Source organism: Amphiura filiformis, chromosome 8 (assembly GCF_039555335.1).
Source record: "Amphiura filiformis chromosome 8, Afil_fr2py, whole genome shotgun sequence".
Lineage (NCBI taxonomy): Eukaryota > Metazoa > Echinodermata > Ophiuroidea > Amphilepidida > Amphiuridae > Amphiura > Amphiura filiformis.
In genome coordinates, this window is record NC_092635.1 from 16,919,139 (window position 1) to 16,943,510 (window position 24,372).

At 36.4% G+C, this 24,372-nt stretch overlaps 2 protein-coding genes across 2 annotated transcripts in view; both read right to left on the reverse strand.

Annotated features, from left to right (window-relative positions):
• Positions 1-139: 139 nt before the first annotated feature.
• The window catches only part of LOC140158702 (uncharacterized), a 40,029-nt gene continuing 15,796 nt past the window's right edge, over positions 140-24,372 (reverse strand). Inside the window, exons 7-8 of the mRNA XM_072181886.1 lie at positions 4,435-4,497; positions 140-1,606 (exon numbers count right to left, since the gene is read on the reverse strand). Coding sequence (XP_072037987.1) covers positions 1,539-1,606; positions 4,435-4,497 — 131 coding nt within the window. The 3' untranslated portion in view covers positions 140-1,538. The remainder of the gene's footprint in view (positions 1,607-4,434; positions 4,498-24,372) is intronic.
• LOC140158703 (uncharacterized) lies at positions 11,096-23,642 on the reverse strand. The gene is made up of 4 exons (XM_072181889.1): positions 23,393-23,642; positions 16,306-16,596; positions 16,011-16,067; positions 11,096-11,366 (listed from the first exon to the last, which is right to left on the reverse strand). Exons 2-4 carry the CDS (start codon positions 16,594-16,596, stop codon positions 11,175-11,177), a joined length of 540 nt encoding a protein of 179 aa, XP_072037990.1. The 5' UTR covers positions 23,393-23,642; the 3' UTR covers positions 11,096-11,174.

Sequence of the window (24,372 nt, forward strand, 5' to 3'; positions counted from 1 at the left end):
TAGAATACCCTATCACATTTTCTCGTCGCCGAAGCTACACCGACGGCTCGAAAGATACGATTACATTGAATAATGTTTGTATTAATTCAGTGCAATACATAAATCAACTTCAGCAAATTAAATAAACGAACGACAGAGATGCAAAACAACATCGTAGTAATTTAATCAATAATACCGCTAATATAATAAAGAAAAGTTAAATTATAAATTTAATTAATATTCATAATTATTGCTTTGCTTTCAATAATCAGCCATTAGTCATAAGTCTCCATAATTATCGGTTTCTATTAATTCTCTTATTTCAAAAGGAGAGAAATAATTAATTAACTTATGGACATTTATTCAAAATATTCAATGACCTTTTTCAATAATCAGTCATTAATTTTAATAATTATTATGCAAATAATTTGATGCCAATAAGGAAGGTTACCGTTGTTGCAGGGCTACACCGACTTCGCCGTTTGATAATTAATAATGAGCCATTAATCATAAATCTGCATAATGATCGGTTTCCATTGTTTGCTACTGCTCTGAAAACAAACGTCAACACTTTTTAAACACTTTTACGCGTTTAATATGTTAAAATTCTCATTTTTACCCTTGTGATCCCAAATGACCTTTGACCCGATCATTATTACGTGGCATGTGTTGGGCTTGATTGGTGATTATTGTAGCAAGAGCTACATTATCAAAACAATAATGGTATTAAGATATTGATAAACACTTCAACGCGTTGAAGTGTTTATAAAGGAGTATTTCGTGATCGTAGCATCCTCAATTTTATGACATTTTTCAGTAGATATCCACGAAAAAAGCTTATTCCCAAAATTTCAGTTGATTCCGATTTTGCGTTTGCGAGTTATGCATGATTATGTGTATTACACTGCTCCATAGACAATGTGTTGTAATTTCGTTCTGGTATACCAGAACGAAATTAAAATTTCACGATATCTTTGCTAAACGAATTAATCTGCAAGAAATTTTTTGTATATAAATATTATGTAGCCAGAGGTTTCCAGTGATATAAAAATCTACACCTTTTTTTGAGAAAAGTGGGGGATGATGGTGTGGATCATGAAATGCCTTTTTAATTGTTATCAACAACACGTTTATGTTGCCGATTATAAACACGCCAACATGTTTAGTAGGTTACCCTGTTTAAATATGGTTGAAAATAGATGAATAGACTCTATTATAGTTTACTGTTAGTAATGATATAAAAACAGGGAAATTATGTTCCAACTGACCAGCATGGAACCCAAATGATACAACTGGGTCACACTATAGCAAAAAATAAAATTAAAAACAGGGAAAATATGACACAACATCCAAACAAAGTTAAAAACCTGACGTTTCGAAAAGAAAAAACTTTTCTTTACTTCAATTTTACTGTTAGTCGTCGGTTTTTTTTTAATATATTCAATTATCATTGTCTCCTTTTTGTCTCATCTATGATATATATATATAAAAGGTAGCTACTTAAAATATGGTTGTTAAAATACGTAATTGCACTTCGGAAGCGTTCGTATCCACGGAGTTCATTTCCCTGGCAGTTCCGCATCCGTGGAAGTATGATTCGGCGCAGCAGCGTTGGTAGAATATTGACCTATATTAGTGAAAAGGCAAATCAAATAATTTCAATATATATCACGCTTGTTTGATGGCATGTAAACTTGTCATTTTAAAGAAAAGTTGAACAATGAGGGCGCTATTTATCTTAAATCTTGTTTGCATCTTTACAAGGGGTAGACACTTGTATAATGGTATTAGATCATCAGCAAAAAGACCAACAAATGACAAGGTAATTTTCACAAAACCTTTTTTCATGAAATGTAAGGTATAACTCATATTATTTGGTTAATTTAAATTTAAGATATATGTTTGCCCACAAATGTACAGTTTATAGAATAAAAATTACCATAAAAACCAAGAAAAAGATGAATAATTTGATATAGAAACGAAAATCTATGTTAAAAATTGCAAAATATATGTGTGCGATAGCTGTTGGTATTATTCAGGTCTAGAATTGAACATTTATATAATATTTTGTTAGAAAAAATAAAAAAATGATCAAACAACTGATTATCCTTTAAAACACTAGATTAACGCCAAGGAAAAGGTTTGTTTGCCCTTTCAAGGCTTATGTAAAAAGAGGTTCAGTCGGTCGATTTTGTTTGTTTTTGCAATATACATGACAGAGGACGAAGAAAAATATACAATTATATACTTCGCTCGTCATAATCATTATAATGTTCTTGTACGTGTATATAACACAATACTGCCAAACATATTATTTTCTGTGCTAGCTGGCTCAAATAGGAGTACTTCAACATAATGTTCAAGTAATTTCTTTCTCATATCAGCAACACCGATCTTCTTTAGGTTTTCTTTCTCTGTGACAACACACAATAAGTTTAAAGTTAGATCAAGTCTAGCCTAAATATCTAATTGTGTAAATATTCAATTGCAAAATTTATTCAAATTAACGATTTAGACAATTTTATAGCTTGGAATCTAAATTATATAGGCTAGTGATCATGGTGATGCTGCCGTGTGGAAAAATAATCACGGACTTTTGACCACTGAGGAAAAGAACGCCGGGACGAAATTTGGCACAAATGTCTGATATGATAAACAATAATTTTGATAAATGTTTCAATATAGTTAGGTCAAAAACTTCAATTTGGTGACCACTCTCTGGGTAGTAAGGTTTGACGATTGATTCGACTTCTATGGACCATTAGAAAAAAAATAGCCCCATATCCCTCGCGAAAATCCCGGCATTTTTCGCTAGAGGCCAAAATCCAAAATGGCCGCCCCCACCATTTTGAAAATTTAAGTTTTGAACCAGAGCACCTATAATCATGCACAAAGACACTTTTTCGGATATGTCGAGTACAAGGATTCCGATTCTGACATTAATTTAACATTACGGCATCATTTTCACCCAGAAATCCAAGATGGTAGCCAGCACCATCTTGAAAAATTCAGTTTTGAACAAGAGGACCTAAAATCGTGTACAAAGACACTTTTTTTGGATAAGTCGACCACAAGGATTTCAAATTTGACATTACTTTGACATTACGACCTCATTGTTACCTTCTTGGGGTCGACTTACCGTAAAAAGTGTCTTTGTACACGATGGTTCAAAACTTATTTTTTCAAGATGGCGCCGGCGGCCACCATCTTGGATTTCTGGGTAAAAATGAGGTCGTAATGTCAAAGTAATGTCATGTCAAATTTGAAATCCTTGTGGTCGACTTATCCAAAAAAGTGTAAAGTGTCTTTGTACACGATTTTAGGTCCTCTGGTTCAAAACTAAATTTTTCAAGATGGTGCCGCAATGTCAAACTAATGTCAGAATCGGAATCCTTGTACTCGACATATCCGAAAAAGTGTCTTTGTGCATGATTATAGGTGCTCTGGTTCAAAACTTAAATTTTTAAAATGGTGGCGGCGGCCATTTTGGATTTTGGCCTCTAGCGAAAAATGCCGGGATTTTCGCGAGGGACATGGGGCTATATTTTTTTCTAAATGGTCCATAGAAGTCGAATCAATCGTCAAACCTTACTAGCCAGAGAGTGGTCACCAAATTGAAGTTTTTGACATAACTAATAGGAGTTTGAAAATACCTTTTTTGGGATCCCCATCTTTGCCCAAGTATCAATATTTAAATATTTGTATTTTGAAAAATAAATTTAGTACAAACGTTAAATTTTTAAATAAGAATGACTATTCAATATAGGTATTAATAACAAGATTCACTATACTATCGCCATCATATTGGATTGTTTGGGATAAAATGCCATATTTGGGTGATTTGGTCAAATTTGTAGTTTTTGACCCAAAAAGATGATTTTTGTATTTTTTTTCAAAAGTATTTTATAATGTCCAGCCTTTGATATTTGCATCAAAAAGTCAACGGTGATATGTCTTTCTGAGGGCAACGGTGACATCTATGAAGGTTTTTTTCCTTGCGGACCCAATTTACATTCAGTTACAGGGTCAATTAATTTGGTCCGTAAACCACTTCGTTTACCGTAATTATTCCTAACCCCCGTTACCGTAACCATAAACATCACTATAGCCCAATAAGCTAAGCCCAAATACTAACCCTAAACATAAAATTTACCCTAACCTTAACCATATAACCTACCCTATCCCTAACACTGACCCTAATACTAACCCTAACCCTATCATAGCATACAATCCTAACCTAAAATGCACCAATCCCTAATACTTTTAACCCTTTCGGACCAACGATTCTTCGAACAACTGACTATTCCCACGGGTAAGTGCGTATGCGCATGTATCTGAACGAAAAAGCAATTGTGCGCTTCAAGGGATGATGTCATAAGGCTATGTTTAGGGATATCTTTAAAATAATAATAAAAAATAATAAAGAACCCGTCAATTTTTTCAGGGGGTGCCTACCTGGAGGTGCATACTCAGCTGGCATCGTGGGGTATATTGCTCCGGGTTGCTGCACTTGCGGATACGGGGTCTGAACCATCATGGCATTCTGTGGGTACTGGTGATACTGAACTTGATGCACCTAGTGAGATACAAACAAAAATTGTATACGATAGATATTTGAAACCAAACAGTTGATAAACATGAATCAAGAAAACAAACAAACAAACAAACAAACAAACAAACGCGACCCACAGGCCGCATGCACGTGAGCGTCATGAAGTAGATGGAGGACACGTGCCAATGATTCTGTTCTCGCTGACTCACTTTGCATAACATAACGTAATGATTCAAAGTCACTGCACCCTTAGAAATATATTTTGTCAAAGTTTGTTTGATAAGGTTGAGAAGCTTATAATTCAACATTGTTCTTGTATTTACATATAAATATCATGAATATTAAACATGACTTTCTTGTTGCTTTGTTTTTAAATAAAACTCAATGTTCATTCAAACACTTTTGATATTGTTTTTAAACCCATTTATGTGTGCCATTTTACCCGTCAGGTACTTTAGGAAAGTGGGACGTGCACAATGGCATTTAGAATTGCATGCAACCAATGGGTAAAATGTGCCTACAAAGCAGGGTTTTGGTGAAATATAGCCTAATAGCCTAAATATTTGGATAGGCAACAAGATGACACAACGGCATTTGTACTCAATTTTTTTTAACACGCTATGCTATTGAAATACATCTTCGTCCCCTGCGACCAGGAATGCTTATTGGACATGTTCAACAACGTTTCTTGCGATAAGGAATGCACATTCAATATTTTTACTACGCATAGCAATTTGCCGACGAGTGTACATTAATTTGCCGACAAGAATAACTATTTGCCGACCAAATCTATGAGTGGGGGGTCACATATTCCCCTCTAGCGACGGCCCCTCATGAGGGACCGACAACTTAACGTGAGGTTTGAAATTGACAATTATGTTCATCGCTACACAGCCCCACCAGAGAATTTCCAACCTGAAGATAATCATAATGTAGGAATGGTATAGTGACACCGGCAAAGCCAACTTCACCATGTTTACCATGTTCACCTGGAATGTCATGAAAAATGGTTGCATCCGAATCTTTTAGGCCAGTTCGTGCGACAGATATAAAATATAATTCAGCACACTATTATGACGGTAGGTATATTAACGACCTTGGTCCAGGAAGACTTTACAGCTAGGCCTATTTAGAACATGATTGAGAGTCTCTTTGTTGCAGCAATGTAAACATTGGTTGGAAACAGATTTACCCCACCTAGCAAGGTTGACCCTTGTGTTCAGAGAGTCGCCAAGGGCATTAACCAAAAATTTGGTGACTCTCGAAGGAAGATTGAAAATGATGCTACGCCAGAGAGTGTAGGAAGACTCCTTGGAAAGGAGATCATAAAAACGTCCTTGTACTGCAAGAGAACGAACATGACTATGCCAAATGATTCTGAAATTAAATCGGTCAACGTTTTCTTGGGGAAGTTTTCTGAATGATAACCTTGTTTGACTTTTACCCAACTGTTTTAAATATTTCTTCACTCCTGACAGTCACTGATATCTTCCGTGTCCATTTCCGCTCTCTATCCAATTTGGAATCAATTCTATTTCTAATGGAAATATGAGTCATCACATGACTCTCAAGATAGAGATCAGAAATGGATCGAATATTGAGCCCATTAGGCGTGAAAATAAAGGCAAGGGGACCGGGTTTTGGAATACCAAACCATTTTTTCAAATGACCATTGCAATTTGCACAAAGCGTCCAGCGCTTGGCGATGAGAAAAGCAGAGATCATTGACTGTCAAATGGTAGCGTAAAGTTGTAAGAAGCGTTGAATGAGAATTATGAAAAAACTCAATGCCCCAATGCATTATATTTTTCAGTGATCTGGCGATGCATCATTACTTACCACCGTCGGTGAACCCTTCTCTGAACAACAGACTCCGTGGCAGCAGAAAGCTGAGCCGCATATGGCTGCAATAAGTTCCACAACAGCCGCAAGAACAGAGCCAATATGCATCCCATAGCTAACGAGAGGGCTGTAAGCATACAGGAAATATTATTCATCAGGTTTGTAGGTAAACAGACTCAATAAATTCCCTTCACTAGTTTCACTAATGTGATGCACCCTGAGTAATTTACATTATTTAACTTTGAGAGTATGCTGCAAAGGTATACTCGATGTAATTGCAACTTAAATCTTGCGGCTCAGGTTCCACCCAAACTGGTCAAAAAATGTGCGTATGAGTTAAGTATGCCTCCTACCGATATTTTGAATAATTTATATAGTGAGGGTTGTATTTCTGGGCAGTGGAAGAAAGCAATTGTCATCCCTACTCCTAAACAGTATCCTCCAACATGTCCAAAGCTATTCTTAATTGCTTTTTTTTAAAAAACAATGCACACAGTCTTTCTATCATGTGCACCTCATCAATATTTTGGTCACTAATTTCATTAATTTACTTAGATTTTGATATGTGCATTTTGTTTCTTTGTTTTTCCTTAAATGTTAACATAGGATATGTCATTGATGGACATGACAGCTGGTTGGTTGGACTCGGCACTTTTTGTTGTCTACCAACCTGCTGCCATGTCATATAAATGCCATATGCCTGTATCAAGGGGTAACAGAGCTACAGGCCTCTTGGCCTCAACTGTAATTCCTTCACTCATCGTTGTATTATACATTTCCATAGTATATTATATAGGCCTATGTATTATTCTTTATATCTTTATAATGTATTATTCTTATGTATTATTCTTGTATCATGTAATGAGTGAAAAGATAATAACAAATCTATCTATCCGGTTTCGCTCACATCAATTTTTGCCAAACTAGCTGAAGGTTTCATTACTGATTGGGTCCTAAATGATATTCAAAATGATATTGACATTCGCCAATATGGTAATGTTAAAGGAGTGTCAACGTCTCATTTTTTTAGTTTCTCTTGTTCATTATTTTCTTTTCCATGGAGCGGAGAGGAGTCGCAACATAGGGACTTCTTCTCGAAGGCGTTCGGCCTTGTTGACCATGCGCTTCTTATTGTTAAGATCATCGATATGGGAGTCCGTAGGTCCATTGTTCCTTGGATTTACGATTTCTTCCGCAACCATCAACAGTGTGTCAGATACAACAGTGTGCTTTCAGATTATACAACTCGTCATGGTGGTGTACCCTAGGGTACAAAATTTGGCCCAATCGGGTTTCAAATTCTTAACAATAAAGCTGCCCAAGACGATAGTAGGCGGTGTTGGAAATATGTTGATGACTTGACATTGCTGAGAATTTTTCCGGTTGTTGTGCTAGTTCACTTCAGGATGATCTTGATCAGTTCTCAGAGTGAGCCAGTGACAGCCACCTGAAATTGAATCCCTGCAAGTGTCAAGCCATGCAGATTGCTTTTTCTAATCCATAGCCACCGCATCGTGAGTTAAGAACTGGGACTGAACCGTTATCATACGTCACTGAAGCCAAGGTATTATTACTTATAATCTTTATTCAGGGTAGGCCCGAATCAGCTAACCGCTGGTCGTACCCGGGGCCCTGCAATAATACATATATACAAATTTAAAACAACATATCATAAAATATTTAACTTCAACCACCATATCAACATAACATATCAACTCATATAATAACAACAATAATAAACTCAATATATTGAGACCACCTGCATAAGCACCACTCAAAATACAAATTAGTGCTGTTTAAAGTGATGTCTCTTATACATCTCCTTAAAAGAATGCAAATTTAGAGAATTTCTAACACATAGATCAATATGGTTCCATACTTTAACACCACTATAACTAAAAGAATGTTTAAAACAGTCGATATCATAACCATTATTGAGTGGTGGAAGAGCTAGCTGACCAGAAGTAGCTTGTCTTGTATTACGATCATGGTTATCACTTACAAAATTGAACTTCGTAGATAAGTACTGCGGTGCTAGATTATGCAGAGATTTATATACCATAAGTGGTTTAAAATACTGATTGCGGACTGAAAGCCGCTCCCATCTAATGTAATCCGAAGGAGTGAAAAAGTCAACACCTAAAATAATTCGCGCACACCGTTTCTGTAATATATCAAGTTTAGCAGTGTCATTTTTAAAGCGACCATACCAAGCTATGCTACAGTAATCAAAATGTGGCTGGACTAAAGCTTTGTAAAGAACATTAAGAGTGTTTACATCCAAGTAAGGTTTTACACGACGTAAAAGAGCAATCTTACAAAATACCTTTTGGATAACATTCTTTACTTGCTTATGCCAATTTAATTCATTGTCAATTAAAACACCCAAACATTTCATATTATGCACACTTTCAAGTTCACAACCATTAATCATTATAACAGAAAGGTCACTTCTTTGCACATTCTTAAGTTTAGCACCTGTACCGAGTAACATAATCTTAGATTTGTCAGTGTTGAGAATTAACTTATTATTGTGCAACCACACCATAAGGGCATCAATATCAGAACTTAATTTGTTAGAAATGTCACTGACATTATCACCATCAACAGACAAAGTGGTGTCATCAGCGTACATGGAAATGCTACCATGCTTAATTACATCCACACATATTATTGATAAAAATTATGAACAACAAAGGACCGAGTATACTGCCCTGAGGAACACCAGTATTTACAGCGAGTGACTCAGAAATGGACCCTTTAAAAGAAACTTGTTGCGTCCTATCCGTTAAATAGGACCTAAACCACTTAACAGTGTTCTCGGTAGAACCAATGCCGTGCAATTCATTTAACAAAATATCGTGATTGACCGTGTCAAAAGCCTTACGAAGATCTATAAAGGCGACTCCAGACAGTTTACCTGAGTTCATATTACCAAGCCAACCATCAACCCAATAATACTGGGTTTATGGCTGCAGAACAACCTTATATGGAATTTTATAACCCATAGGAACACATAGGAAAGGGTTAGTGTTAGTGTTAGGGTTAGGGTTAGTGTTAGGGTTAGGCTAAGTGTTAGGGTTAGGGTTAGAATTTAATACAATTTTGCGTCCCGTTATGGTTGCAGAAAAACTTGCGCTTGCGGCACGCTATGTCGGAGCCTCCTCTTTCTGCTGATTTCGCCGATGGATGTTTTAAGAATGAATGAGCACTCTTGAACTAGCGACATAATGAACTTGACAATCTTGACATCTGTCTGAGATGGTCTTGAGGAGCTTGAAGTACAAGCCACGGGTGGCTCAATGGCCAAATACAATGATCTTCATACTCATTAGTTGGCCGACCATTCCAATGACACACATAGCTCTATTTTGGATGGAGTCAAGCTGAGCTAATGAGATGGGGTTGCACCAATCCAAGCACGGCTGGCATATTCCATTTTTGATCGTATCATGGCCTTGTAGATGATGGCTCTCTGGGCCGGTAGAATATAAGGCGAAGCTCATCTGAGATGTCCCAGTCGCTGACCGGCTGTCATAGACATTTTGGTGACTACTTGGTTCCAGGACAAGTTGTTATTCAATGTAAGACCTATATAAAAGGTCTACACTGTCAGCTTCTTCAAGAGTAACACCGAAAAAGTGAAGTGGTGGATGGTTGCCATCCGGTTGGAGATAATAGTGATTTTACATTTGTCAGCACCAAACAGGACATTCCATGCCTTAGCCCATGTCTCTATCTTTGGCTAAATCCCAATTGAGAGATGCAGCAGCAGGAAGTCTATCCTCACTGGATTTGACAAAGGGTGGCATCATCTGCATACAAGATGAACTGGTTCTTCAGATCTTGTGAGATGTCGTCAATGTCGATGATAAATTGCCCCCTTTAAACAATGGCAATTGTTCGTCAAATTTGGAATATGCAGTCGACAGAATTGATTTCTGCGCATTATGACACCTCAATGGTCCCAATATTAATATCGCAGCGACATTTAAATGAATGTAACCCATAATTTGAAAGTTGCAGCAAGTCCTATTGCCTTTGTATTCAGTATCCATGGAAGATAATGTTTTTGGCGCTCATTGGATTATTCTTCTTGTTTCATGAATATTTTGGAGGAGGTCAAAACATATAATAATCAATACGAAGATGTCATTATTCATTGCCATTGTTTACTGATTCCCATATTACAACATTACAAGTTCAATGTTTCCTGTGATCAATAAGGTCACAAGAAGTGGATGACCAAGGGTTACATCTATTGCGAACACCTCCCAATCAGTACATTTGAACTTGAGCACTGATAGGACAACTTGCAATTGTAGGCCACTTAGGACCTTGTTAGGCAGAAAACAATATTGAAATCTTCATGTTTCAATTTGACATTACGTGAATAATGATCATGCCTCATAATGACAATTGTAATTGATTATCACATGTTTTGATCCTCTCCAAATGCATGAAACAAAAAGAATAATCCAATGAGAGCTGAACAGATTTCCTTCAATGGATACTGAATACAACAAGGCAATAGGATTTTGCTGCAACTTTCAAATCTTGGGTTACTTTCATTAAAATATAAGCTGTGACATCAATATTAAGACCATTGCAACAAACGAGGTGCCATAATGCGCAGAAAAACTTTTTCTTCGACGGCATATTCCAAATTGGCATACAATCAACCGTTTGGGTAAAATGGCCATTATTTAAAGGGGCAATTACTTTTTGGTAGATGTTTATAATGTTTCGCTTCAGGCTATTTAGGTATAGGGAAAAATAATAAATTTATTCGCGTTTAAAGTCACGCATTAGAGTATAACTGTACCTTTTCACACCCGGAGGTTACGAGTGTAAAATTGCTCCCGAACTGCGGATTATGCTCAAGATGCTGCACGTATTCACATTTGGTAACCGCTGCCGCCAAACTTTCCCATATTAACTGTCCTGATGCCATTGATGCCGCTATTATCGACATCACCATGTAGCCCGTAATCTAAACGGGGCAAAACATTGATTCAAGAAAGTCTATCAATAAAACCTATTTAGATCTACACACTGTTAGAAATAATAACATCATTCACATAATTGAGGTAAGGCAAAAAAAGAAAAAAGAAGAAAAAGAAGAAGAAGAAAGAAAGAAAGTCTATATCAGACACCCACGTGTATTGCTATATGATTTCCAATTTAGTGCTTTAAGACCTAATTTTTTTTTGGTGTTTTGGGAAATAAATCCATATCTTCAATACGAAAGGTCAAAATTTTCAATTGATCGTCGGCTTTTCATCCCACCTACATACACTTTAGGTAGAAATCATCAGATTTATAAAGTTTACTTCGAGTACTGTTAAATATCAAAAATATCAATTTTTAATGATTTGCCATAAAATGTGTATTACATTGCGAATTTCAAAATTTATTTGATATCAGAAGGCCATTCTTCGTATTCAGAATGCAATTCGATATCTCTGATGTGCTCTAATGTCCCACAATAAATACTGTCCAAACGTTCATACCCCTTCCCATAACATGATCTTTAAATTTTAACAATTTGGGCGAGCTTGATTGGTTGGAATTGACCATAGGCCCCTGAAAGAATAAGTGCAAAGAAAGGAAAAGAAAGGAGTGAATAAATAAAACTAAACACTTAAGGGCTGGGGTATGAACGTTTGGACAGTATTTATTGTTGATATGACATTAGACATCAGACATATCGAATTGCATTCTGAATACGAAGAATGTCATTTGATATCAAATAATTTTGATTTTTGAAATTCGCAATTTAATACACATTTTATGGCAAATCATTAAAATTGATATTTTTGATATTTAACAGTACTTGAAGTAAACTTGATAAACTTGATAAATCTGATGATTTATGCTTAAAGTGTATGTAGGTGGATGAAAAGTTGACGATCAATTGAAAATTTTGACTTTCGTATTGAAGATATGGATTTTTTTCCCAAAACACCAAAAAAATTAGGTCTTTTTGGGAAAAAAATCCATATCTTCAATATGAAAGGTCAACATTTTCAATTGACCGTCGGTTTTTCCTCCCTGCTACATACACTTTAAGAATATGTCATTAGATTTATATAATTTACTTCGAGGACTGTTATATATCAAAAATTTGAAAAATATCAAATTTTTATAATTTGTCATAAAATTTGCATTATATTGTGATTTTCAAAAAATGAAAATTATTTGATATCAGAAAGACATGCTTCGTATTCAGAATGCAATTCGATAGGTCTGAGGTGCTCTCATTTCCCACAAAAAAATACTGTCGAAACGCAATAAACGCTCATTTTAGATCCCTTAAAGCCCCATAAATAAATTCATCAGGTTTGCAGAAATTCAGAATACAAAGTTCGTTTTTCAAAACCAATAAAATACTGTTTTTCACTGACCCATTCTGTGATCACAGCGAAAGGGCAAAATAATTAAGATTTGGCAATTAGAAAATACCGTTATGTCATGATGCTTACATCAACGTCAAGGGCGTAGTCTTAGCCCTCAGATGCCGTTTGTTCTGTTCAATTTGCTTGTTTTAATCTCGAGATATATTTAGTTGAGGAAAAGGTAAAATCACAATTGTGCCACTTTTACTAGGGAAGAGGACTGTACACGTAAATCAATGATAGCATCAAGTTTATCAAGAGTCATCATCATCAGTCGGCTGCGGAGCAGGCGACTACAAGCTTTCTCCAACTAATGCGATCTTGGGCAAGCGAAACAATTTTGTTTGGCTGCAGCATCCCTTCAGTATCTCCCAGGAGGTGCTGGACATACTGTAAGTACAGTGTGCGCGGCCGTCCCGGTTTCCCCTTCCCATGTGGTGGAACATAAAGCGCATATTCTTTCACAGGCTCGCCATCTTCAAGACGCAGTATATGGCCGAGAAATTTGAGTTGGTGAATCTTGACTCTGGCAACCAGTGGAGTGGTATTGGTCAGGTTGTAGATGGTTCTATTTGGAATCCGATCCACACGCTTGATGTTCAACATGACTCTGTAGCAAGATGTTGCCAATACATTGATCTTGTTTTCCATGTCCTTGGTAATTACCCATGACTCGCACCCGTACAGAAAGACAGTAACACACGTTGTCTGAAACAGCTTGATTTTTGTTTCGATTGGCAGGGACGGGCTTCTCCAAAGGCGTTCAAGTTTCCAGAAAGCTGCCCAGTCTAGTGCTTTTCTTCTTTTTAGGTCTCCAACACTAGAGCCCATCTTGGAACCCAAATATTTGAAGTCTGTGACATGGTTGATGGTACTACAATAGACTTCAAGTGCTGGTTGGGCGTTACACTTTGCAGTCATATATTCTGTCTTTTGTGCGCTGATGACAAGGCCTAGGTCTGCTGCTATCAAGAGTTCTTTCGTGAAATCAAAAGATTGCATCAATTACACAACAATGCAAAATTGTTTTTACTGTTTTATCTTGATACAGGTATAATTAATATCCTTTTTCCATTTAAAACAGATTCAAAGATTCAAAGATAAATAAATATTTCACATTCTGCTGTCAAATTAAATACATGTGCATGATAATGATTTTATAATGGTACATGTATAATAGGCCTACTGTTCTCTTTGTCACTCAAGACATGTTAACAGACAACAAGAAATGTCTTTAAAAGACAACACCATGGATGAAATTCATGTTTCATAATTTTACATTGACAAGTACTTGGAATGCTAGTAATTTTGTGTGTAGCACATGCACAACTAACCGGGTTGGAAATGTTGTTACCACGAATACCACCAATGACATACTATAAGCTAAATTGAAAAATGTGTGTTAAATAGGTCTACATTGAATTTATACTTAATTTATACTTGTACAAACAAAGGGAACAATGGAAATCACATCCACCGAGTTTCGCATAAATCCAAAAATCTATATTCAGACGACTTTGTGATTACGTTTTATGACATGACTTTGAACATTCTGACAATCCAACAATATTTATTCCACCTCAGGCTCAGATGACCTTTTTAAAGAAGTATATAACAAAAGCAGTATATAACAAAAGCAGTGATAGATGACCATGAAGACTCGCTGCTGTTCAATATAAGGGTCTTTGGGTGACCGAGTATGTGATCATAACAAATATGGGGTCTTCAACTTCACTTAATAGCTCGTTTTCCTAATGAATTGGGGCTGTTCATATCCCACATCCATTCAAATTCATCAGTCTGCTTGTGGCTTACTCGCAATCGCAAACATACACGACAGAAACCGGCTGTGAAGGAGCATACTGCAGTTACTGTCCGTTTTCCTATACACAATACACAGTGCTCTTTCCCATTGACGAGTGACCTCTACAAATAGCCCTACGTTAACAGTATGGGGATATGACTAGTTAACGTCGCTGTGTGAAAAATAACCGGCCAATATTAAAAGTACTCTTCTAAAGTTCTAGAAAATATAGTTTTTAACATGTCCTAAATTTTTAGCTAATTTAGATGTTTGGAAATATTCGTACTTTGGTGTTTTAGTTAATGTTATAGGTAATAGTACATTGCCTAGTTAACGTCGCTGTGTGAAAAATAACCGGCCAATATTAAAAGTACTCTTCTAAAATTCTAGACAATATAGTTTTGTAACATGTCCTAAATTTTTAGCTAATTTAGGTGTTTGGAGAGGGTCGTACTTTTGTGTTTTAGGAAGGACATGTAAACGACAGATAACACCAAAAATATGAAGAAATTATTTCCAAACCGTGTTAAGTCAAAAATCATTATGTTGCTCATTTTCAAGAATGCTGGTTTACAAAAAGCACGCCATTGTCTGATTTCGTGAACAAAGCCACACATAACATTGTTTCCTTTCGTTTCCTTTATAATCGGTTACCCAACTGAAGCTATGAATACCAGCTTTATTGCGATATCGCACATGAAAACAGTCACTTGTGCACAACCAGAGAAGATCCGATTTAATCAGTTGAGCTGTTTCAATGAGTGTTATCTTGGTTTAATAGCTTTTAATGGGGTTAAGTCCTGCAAAGGTCGAGATGAATTCTACTGTAGACATGACTGCATCATGATGCACGTAAACAACTTCCTTATAAAATGAAAAAAAAAAAAAAAGTATCGCACACTTACAGGTTAATGAACGTGTATTACTTGTTGGGAGAGAAATTAGACAAAACAATGCACGCGCGCCGATGTTGATGCGTCTATGAGTATTAGACGCACCAACATCAGCTATAATTGATTTACATGTACAGCCCTCTTCCCTAGTAAAAGTGGCACAATTGTGACTTTACCATTTCGTTGTTAACTTAACATATCTCAAGATTGAAACAAGCAAATTGAATAGAATAAACGGCATTTGAGAGCTACGACGGTGCCCTTGACGTTGATGTACGCATCTTGTCACAACGGTATTTTCTAATTGCCAAAGAGGGCGCTTTTCACTTCCACAATTTTTTTGGAGACAGGCTGTATATTATAAATTCGCATGAATATTGATTTGGCAACATTTTCCAACGTCAGCGCTCAAATCGGACACAATCGATGAATAGACACTGCAGTTCGTTGTACAATCTTATGAACTTCCAATGAATGAATAATTTATGAAGCTGTTCTTACTCTCAAGATGAACTTACGATAGTCGTAAAAAGCAGACTTACCAAGCACCTGTTTGTCTCCTTTGCAGAAGCACCAAGACTACCAGAAATAAGGAATATCTGAAACGAGTATTTTGTGAAAACTTTAATAAAGTAATTTGTGTTTTCATTCTGACTTTGCTCAATCATAATTACATAACATGCTACTATGCAGCGTGTATGAAACAGAAATAGTAGCTATTTTGATAGTTCATGTTAAGGTCAAACCAAACTAATAGGAGAAGATAAAGATGAAAAAGGAGGAGAAGGAGCTGAAGAATATTATACGTTACAATATTGACGTGGCTTCTGGTCTTACTATTCCACTCCAAACAGGCCAGCACACAAGGGAAAATACAGGAATACGGTGCCACATTGGATCATGTACGATGCCAAGTAGCGCGAGCAATGTGACGACACCAAATATAATTGAAGCTACTCCGCAGAAAATTTGTATGTAACCAGTGATTCGCCCAGCAGTTTCTTTGTAGCGGTTTCTTGGAGGTTCGTTAGCTGGCATCTGGTATGAAGCCACTGGTGGTGTCATGGTAACGACTGCTCCTTGCTGATGCTGTTGCTGCGGCTGCTGATGCTGTTGTTGTGATGCCATCTGTATGATAAATGGCCAATTTAAGTATGGTATTAGACGAAAAAATAAGTATGATAATTACAAGTTACTATATTGAATTGAAAAAGGAAGATAATTCATTAGTCTATTATGGGTTAATATGGTTAACATCAAGGAGGTTAGAGAAAGAAAGGATAGGAAATTGATTACGTAATGCTTTGTTCCTTTGATGCCTATTTGATTTTCCGGTAGGCTATTCATAAAAGTGGTACCATTTTTTGGAACAAAGTGGTTCCGCCACTGATCCGGCATCATATTATCAATAAGTGACCACAATACAGTCATGTGTAAAGTGGTACCATTGTTCTCACGTATCCCAAATGTGCGCTTGTGTGGGTCTGAACTCTGAAGTCTATAAAGGAAGTTTTAGTTGTCGATGTAATCTTTTTTATCACTCAACTGACTTTAGGCGCTTCATTTAAATAAATCGAATGCCCCTGCTGATCGATTACACATCAGAATGTATTAAGGCTGGCATCGCATGTCCACATTTCTATAGTACTCTATAATGGTAATAAGCCTTTTTGAAATATGGCGGACACAAAAGGAGAGGGTGTACTTTGAAGTGAGTAATCTTTTGTCCGGCTGAGAAGCATACAAAAGATTACTCACTTCAAATACGCCCTCTCCTTTTGTGCCTGCCATATTTCAAAAAGGCTTATCGCTGCGTATATGCATGTAAATATAAGTACGTATAGGCCAATAATGTTCCACAAATGGCCATTTAATTTTATTTTAAGAAGGAGATTGGCATAGAAATAGCGGCGTACACAAGGGGGGGGGGGGCAGATTCACCCCTGTGAGAAGTCTTGAGAGGGGACGAGGGAAGAAGAGGGGAGGAGGGGATATGGAGAATAAGAGGGGCCTACATCAGAAGGGAGAAAGAGGGAAAATGAAGAGAAATAAATAATGAGAAGTAAATAAAATAATAGAAAGATAAGGACATACCGTATTATTGGAATGACAGGGAGAGTGACAGAGGACAAAAAAAAAGAAAGAAATAGGGGGGAAGAAGGGAAGGAGAGCGGGGGAGCGATAAAGGCCTAGGAAAGATTTTGTACAGAGAAAGAAAAGAAAGGAAAATAAACGTAATAATAATTATTATAGAAACTAAAAACGCCCAGTCAGATGTATTTCGCACCTGCCAAGCACAAGTCACCCAATTTCGGGAACTGGACGTTGAATGTACACTCTCATGAATATTGATTGGCAACATTTTCCAATATGTCAGCGCTCTAATCAGACACAATAGAACCATGAACGTTGCAGCCCGCTGGTTAACATAATATGCACAATGTATGCTTATATTAGAGTCACGCGGTAGCTTGACCAGCAAGTTTAAAAAAAAACGACTGATAAAGAAGAATAAACAGATGCACCGCGAGACTATATTTACACGGAACAAAACGCTATTGTTCTATGATATTTTTCGCTGGGTACAAAATATATCTAAAACCATGCTTAATCGTATTTACTGTCCAAAGTGTCATATTTTAATAACTCTTTATTTCAAAAAGTTACACGAATCTTACAGTCAATCCGATTGTTTGATAATAAACAAACATTCTTGCTTTATTTTACGCGGTATTTCATAGCCAAAATTAGTGGAAAATCATAGCTAATCATACTGATATCCACAATCTTTCGACACTGCTACAGCCATACATGGCTGTCACTGTCGCACTAATTTTTCAGATTCACTTTCAAATATACCCAGGCATTTTCCTGGATACCCTACATACAAATTCTGGACCCCATTCGCCAAAAAATCAAGTTTTTCACAATTCTTTTATTCTTTCCGGACCACAGCATATATTCATATTAATAAATACTCCACTTTCACACATTGTAATAACGGGACGTCCCCGTGGCGAAGTGGTTAAGGCCATGGACTTCTAATTCATTTATGAATTTTTGCTCAAGTTCGAAACTTCCCACCACTTTTTTTAAAATGTTTTATTAATCAATTTATTGTCGTAAATCAATAATATCACCATTTCGAACATCCATTGCTAGTGTGATATTATTTTTTTTTCATCAAACAAACATGTTTGATTTTTTATTCACATTTAGGCCTAGGCCTTGGGCCTACTTTCACCATCCAGATGCTATCACCATGCCTGACTATCATGGCATCTTCGTCATTTAAAACACCGAAATTTATTTATTATTTATTTATCAGTGGCTCTGTTCACAGCTCAGACTGAAATTATATTTGATATAAATATTATAAATGAAAATCACAAACCGCGAAAGATCGCCAACAACTGCCGCTGAATATTGATATCCAACTAGATTTCCCCACAGGGCTAAAGGGCAGGACTTCATGAGGTGAATTAAAATCACAAACCGCGAAAGATCGCCGACAACCGCCGCTTAATAGGGGTATCCAACTAGATTGCCCCGCAAGGCTACAAAGAACTACACAAACCGCGAAATTTGGATATCCAACCAGATTGCCCGCAGGCATATCGATTATATGGATATCCAACAAATTAAGACCACAAACCGCGAAAGATCGCCAACAACTGCCGCTCAATATTGATATCCAAGTAGATTGCCCCGCAGGGCTATAAAGAACCACAAACCGCGAAATTTGGATATGGAACTATTGCCCCACAGGGCTTCAAAGAACCACAAACCACGAAATATGGATATCCAACAAGCTTAAACTACAAATTAGCTCCCGATAGAGAGAAGGACTTGATGAGGGAAATTAAAACCACAAAACACGAAAGATTACAAAGAACCACAAACCGCGAAAGACTAGATTGTCCGCAGGCCTACCGTAAAATGGGGTAACTTCGGTCAGCGGGGTAACTTTGGTCCGTCAAATATATTTTTTTAAATGGTCATATTTTCGTACAGCAATATTGTTTTTAGTCATATTTGGTGTCAATTTGTTAAGAAATATGTTTGGAAGAAATAATAGTCGCTCATGTGTAATTTCCTTGAAATTTACGAAAAAGCGGATTTTTGACCAAAAATCAGCATTTTTTACATTTTTTCAGAAAAATAAAAATCGATATTTGTGAGCAAGGATGTGTGTTTGATTAATTTTGCAAGGTGTCAAATGTCACAAAAACAACAACTTGCCCATATTCAGCGAAGATCAATTTTTTGATTTTTTTCCTTCATGGAATGTAATACTGTGACCAAAGTTGCCCCAAAGGCGGGGTAACTTTGGTCAGGTCATTTTGTACCCCTAGGGCACCCTTACAAAATTATTAAAAATCTTTTTCAACTTCAAGGTGTAGAAGGGAACCCTAATGTCACAAAAAAGAGTTAATTAGAAATATAATTGGTTTTGTTTGGAAGCAGTGGTTTAAAAACTCTGAAAAGTGCCCAAAGTTACCCCATTTTACGGTATCGATTATAAAGAATCACAAACCACGAAATACGGATATCCAACAAGCTTAGACTATAAACTAGCTCCCAATAGAGGGCAGGGCTTGATGAGGGAAATTAAAACCACAAACCACGATATTCAACTATATTGCCCCGCTGGGCTACAAAGAGCCACAAACCCCGAAATTGGGATACCCAATTAGATTGCCCGCAGGCCTATCGATTATTCGATTATAAACAACCGCAAACCGCGAAAGATCAACAAAAACTGCCGCTTAATATTGATACCAACTAGATTGCCCCGCAGGGCTATAAAGAACCACAAACCGCGAAATTTGGATATGCAACTAGATTGCCCCACAGGGCTACAAAGATCCACAAACCACGAAATATGGATATTCAACAAGCTTAAACTATAAATTAGCTCCCGATAGAGTGCAGGGCTTGATGAAAACCACAAACCACGAAAGATCGCCGACAACCGCCGCTTAATAGGAATATTCAACTAGGTTGCCCCGAAGGGCTACAAAGAACCACAAACCGCGAAATTCGGATAGCCAAGTAGATTGCCCCGCAGGGCTACAAAGAACCACCAACATTAAAACACGATTATCTGGGGCATTTAGACGCTTCCGTAGTATAGGCTTAAATATATGCGCATTTACCAGTTCCGACATGAAGTAGGCCTAAATCGGATTTACTCTATGTGTGTCTCTCTGGCATTGTCAACATTGGGTGTGTGTTGTTCATATTTACATTTTATTTACATATTTACGTAGCCTTGAATAATTAAAGTATATTAAAATGTTTATTGATCATTGTGTACGCCTCTGAACATTACAGTCACGCGTGACGAGCAAGTTTTAAAAATTAACGACTGATAAAGTTTTGTTTAATTATTTATTGTCATGAATCAAGAATGGCAACTTCAAACATCCATTTTTCGTTTTATTCGTTTTATGGTGCACTTCATAACCTGACTTTCCAAGCTTGGAGCTGCTTGGCTACATTCATAAAAAGAAAAGAAATCTACCAAAAAACGTTGACAACGTAAAGAAATCAGCAAGTTTAAAAAACCCACCTCGGCTCACTTTTTGAAACTTGGTCCCATTTGAACACCAACAGCAAATCAGTGTTTTTATTTTATTTCAACAGAATACAGCGTTTCCAACAAGATTACAAACAAGCCTACTTGTTATTCGTTTAATTCAATCATTAATCATGATATTATAAAACAAAACACAAAAAGATATTGGATTATCATGCAAGAACAAGATAATAACCGTTCAGGTCGTTCCAGAAAGCTTACAAATTAATATCGCATCTGCACATTAAAGATACATAACACTTCTGGAAATGTTTTAAATTGATGTAAATATGATAAAGTTTAAATCAGTACCTTTTACAAATGGGACCAAGTTTCAAAAAGTGAGCCGAGGTGGGTTTTTTAAACTTGCTGATTTCTTTACGTTGTCAACGTTTTTTGGTAGATTTTGTATAAACAACGTACCGCGACCCTTTGCGAACATGATTATTCCCATAAAAATATGCAAGTTTGGTAAAAATCTAAATGTCAGTCACATTTTTTATAGTACTCAGCATGTCAATCATCCTATCAAACATGAATACTGAAGGTGTGTTTGTGCGGGTCTCAAGCTTTTAAAGCAGACTTTAGACGTTGATGTTCACTTTTCTATCACCCACCCGACTTTAGGCGCTTCATTTAAATAAACTGAATGCCCTTGCGGATCGATTACACATCAGAATGATTCAGGCTGCCAGGCCCATATGTCTATAGTACTGTATAATGATAATCGCTATTATGTAGGGCTAAGTTTGCATGTAACATGTACGACGTATAGGCCTATAAGTTAGTAGAACAGTTTTTGTCACATATTTCCATTTAAGCAGATTGACAGTACGGGAGTATCTTCGTACATACGCCACGAGATATTCGCAAGTTGTAGCCGGCGCCTGGGCCACAAAGATCTGGTGGCCAACGTATGTACTCGATAGTAACATCGCTGCTACTCTCATGAGAATCTGTTTATACTGAGTAAACCGGTTTACTAGTCTCAGGTTTATAAAGACATACATGTACACTGCATGTACAATTGTGAAATTTATAAGTATTTCCAATGAACATCATGCGACATACACAACAAAATATTAGCAAATTTTAATTGATCATATCTCTATCCTATTTAAGGATCTGTTTATATCAAATACCTGGCAGTAGCATTATAATATAAACAAAACCTATATATAGAGTATAGTACATGTAGACTTAATATTGAATCGGTGTTCTGCTGTCTACTGAAGATAGCATTGTGAAAAGAGAGAAAATACCATGTGTTTATTTGGTTCAGTTGAATGTTATTGTTAGCGATATTTATAGTTGTTCTACTACAACGATGCATACAACATGAGCTTATTTTTTTCATGGTGTTATTGCTTGCTATTTAATATGACATGTATTTATAAAATCATAATTGACTTCAGTTTGTATCCACCCAGTAACGTTGATGACGAGTGCATACAATTAATTGCTATGGAGCTCAGTGGTAGACATGACCTTGTAAATTGACTACCACAAGAATGAAACACAAGCTATATAGGCCAACAATGCATTTTAATTTTGGTGTAGTTTTCATAGTGTCTTGCGCACGAAAATTACACTTATTAATTTAATTTATTGTTAAGCTTAATTATTGATAGAATTAATGTTATTGTTAAGGGGGTACTACACCCTTCGATAAATGTGTGACTATTTTTGCACTTTTCTCAAAAACTAATAACACACTGGTAACAAAAGTTATGTATATTATAGGGGCAAGGAATCCAATAACTACACTGGAATTTCAGTGACCCAAGACAAGCGGTTTGTTATTTATGACAAGAAATAAGGTACCGCTAGGATGTACCTCATTTCCTATCATATATACTGAACCGTTTGTCTTGAGTCACTGAAATTTCAGTGTAGTAATTGGATTCCTTGCCCCAACAATATACATAACTTTGGTTACCAGTGTGTTTTTAGTTTTTGAGAAAAATACAAAAAATATCACAAATTTACCACAGGGGTGTAGTACCCCTTAATGTCCACACAGACTCTGAATATTTGACGTAGAATAGTCGTTATTCAATCTATTTCAATAATATTTATTTTTATCTTCTAACGAATGTATGTTCACAAACAATTAACATGCATCGCCTCATACCCCGACCAGATGGTTTTGAAATTTTGTATTACATTTGACATGTTTGAGTACTATAAGCTCAGTCGATGTTGATGAAGTACAGTTGGCTTTATTCGTATTAAATTATGTAAGAACGGAATTAAACAAATTTATATTTAATATTTTATGTTACGAAAAATCTAGTATATGACCGGTCTCATACCTGATATACAAAATAAAGAAATACATACCGTGAATCTCAATCGACCAGTTCAATCTGAAGCAGCGTTTTAATAGCAAACAGATTTACACAGTTGGTTTCCAAATATTTAACGCCGCATTTATAGTTACAATGGCAACCATGACTTGTATTTACATCAGGCAGTACATGTATAAAAGAATGAGAAAAATATTAATACCACTACATGTACATGGACTTGAAATCGCGTTGGCATGGAAACGGTTGAGCTTAATGGAATGTAAATAATTAGACTGTAAACAGTCGAAGCCATTTTTACGGTCGTGGAGGGGAGGGGGGGGGGGGCTTCATTTAAGATTGGGTGGGAATGTGCGACTGAGATTCCGCAAGCAGACCGCAAAATATATTTGACCAAAATGAGACCCAAACATATACTAATTTTTTCTCTTTAAAATTACGGGGAATTTGTCACGTTCCAGAAAATTTCCACAAATTTTGGTAAAAACTAATCTGCATTTTATTTTAGTTATTATGAGTATGAGGTGTATAATTTATCAAAATTAAAGCCATATTATAACATTTGCTGAGGAAGACGCCCTTTTTAAATTGTTAAAATTCCTTTTTTTACACGATTAAATTGTATTTTATTAAACCAATATACCCTGCAAAAATCAAGACTCTATGTGCTGTAGTTTTGTCAAAATCCAAGATTTTGAATAAAACGCCGGATTCGGCGCTTTATTATTACGATGGAATTATTAGTCGAACGCATACACGATGTTCATAACACACAGTACGTACACGGCGTGCGGGACGGTGATATACACAACAAAGGGTCGTACCACAACATGACCGAAGGAGTGGTACGTATTGGCGACATGTGCGCTGGTAGTAAATTCCAATTTTCTTTGCTTTGCCGTAGTTGTTCGGCTCAAAAATAAAAGGGATATATCTGACAGTAAAAGCTAACATTTTATGGCAAATAAATGCTGATCTATTTTGTTTGAAAATGTTATAATATGGCTTTAATGA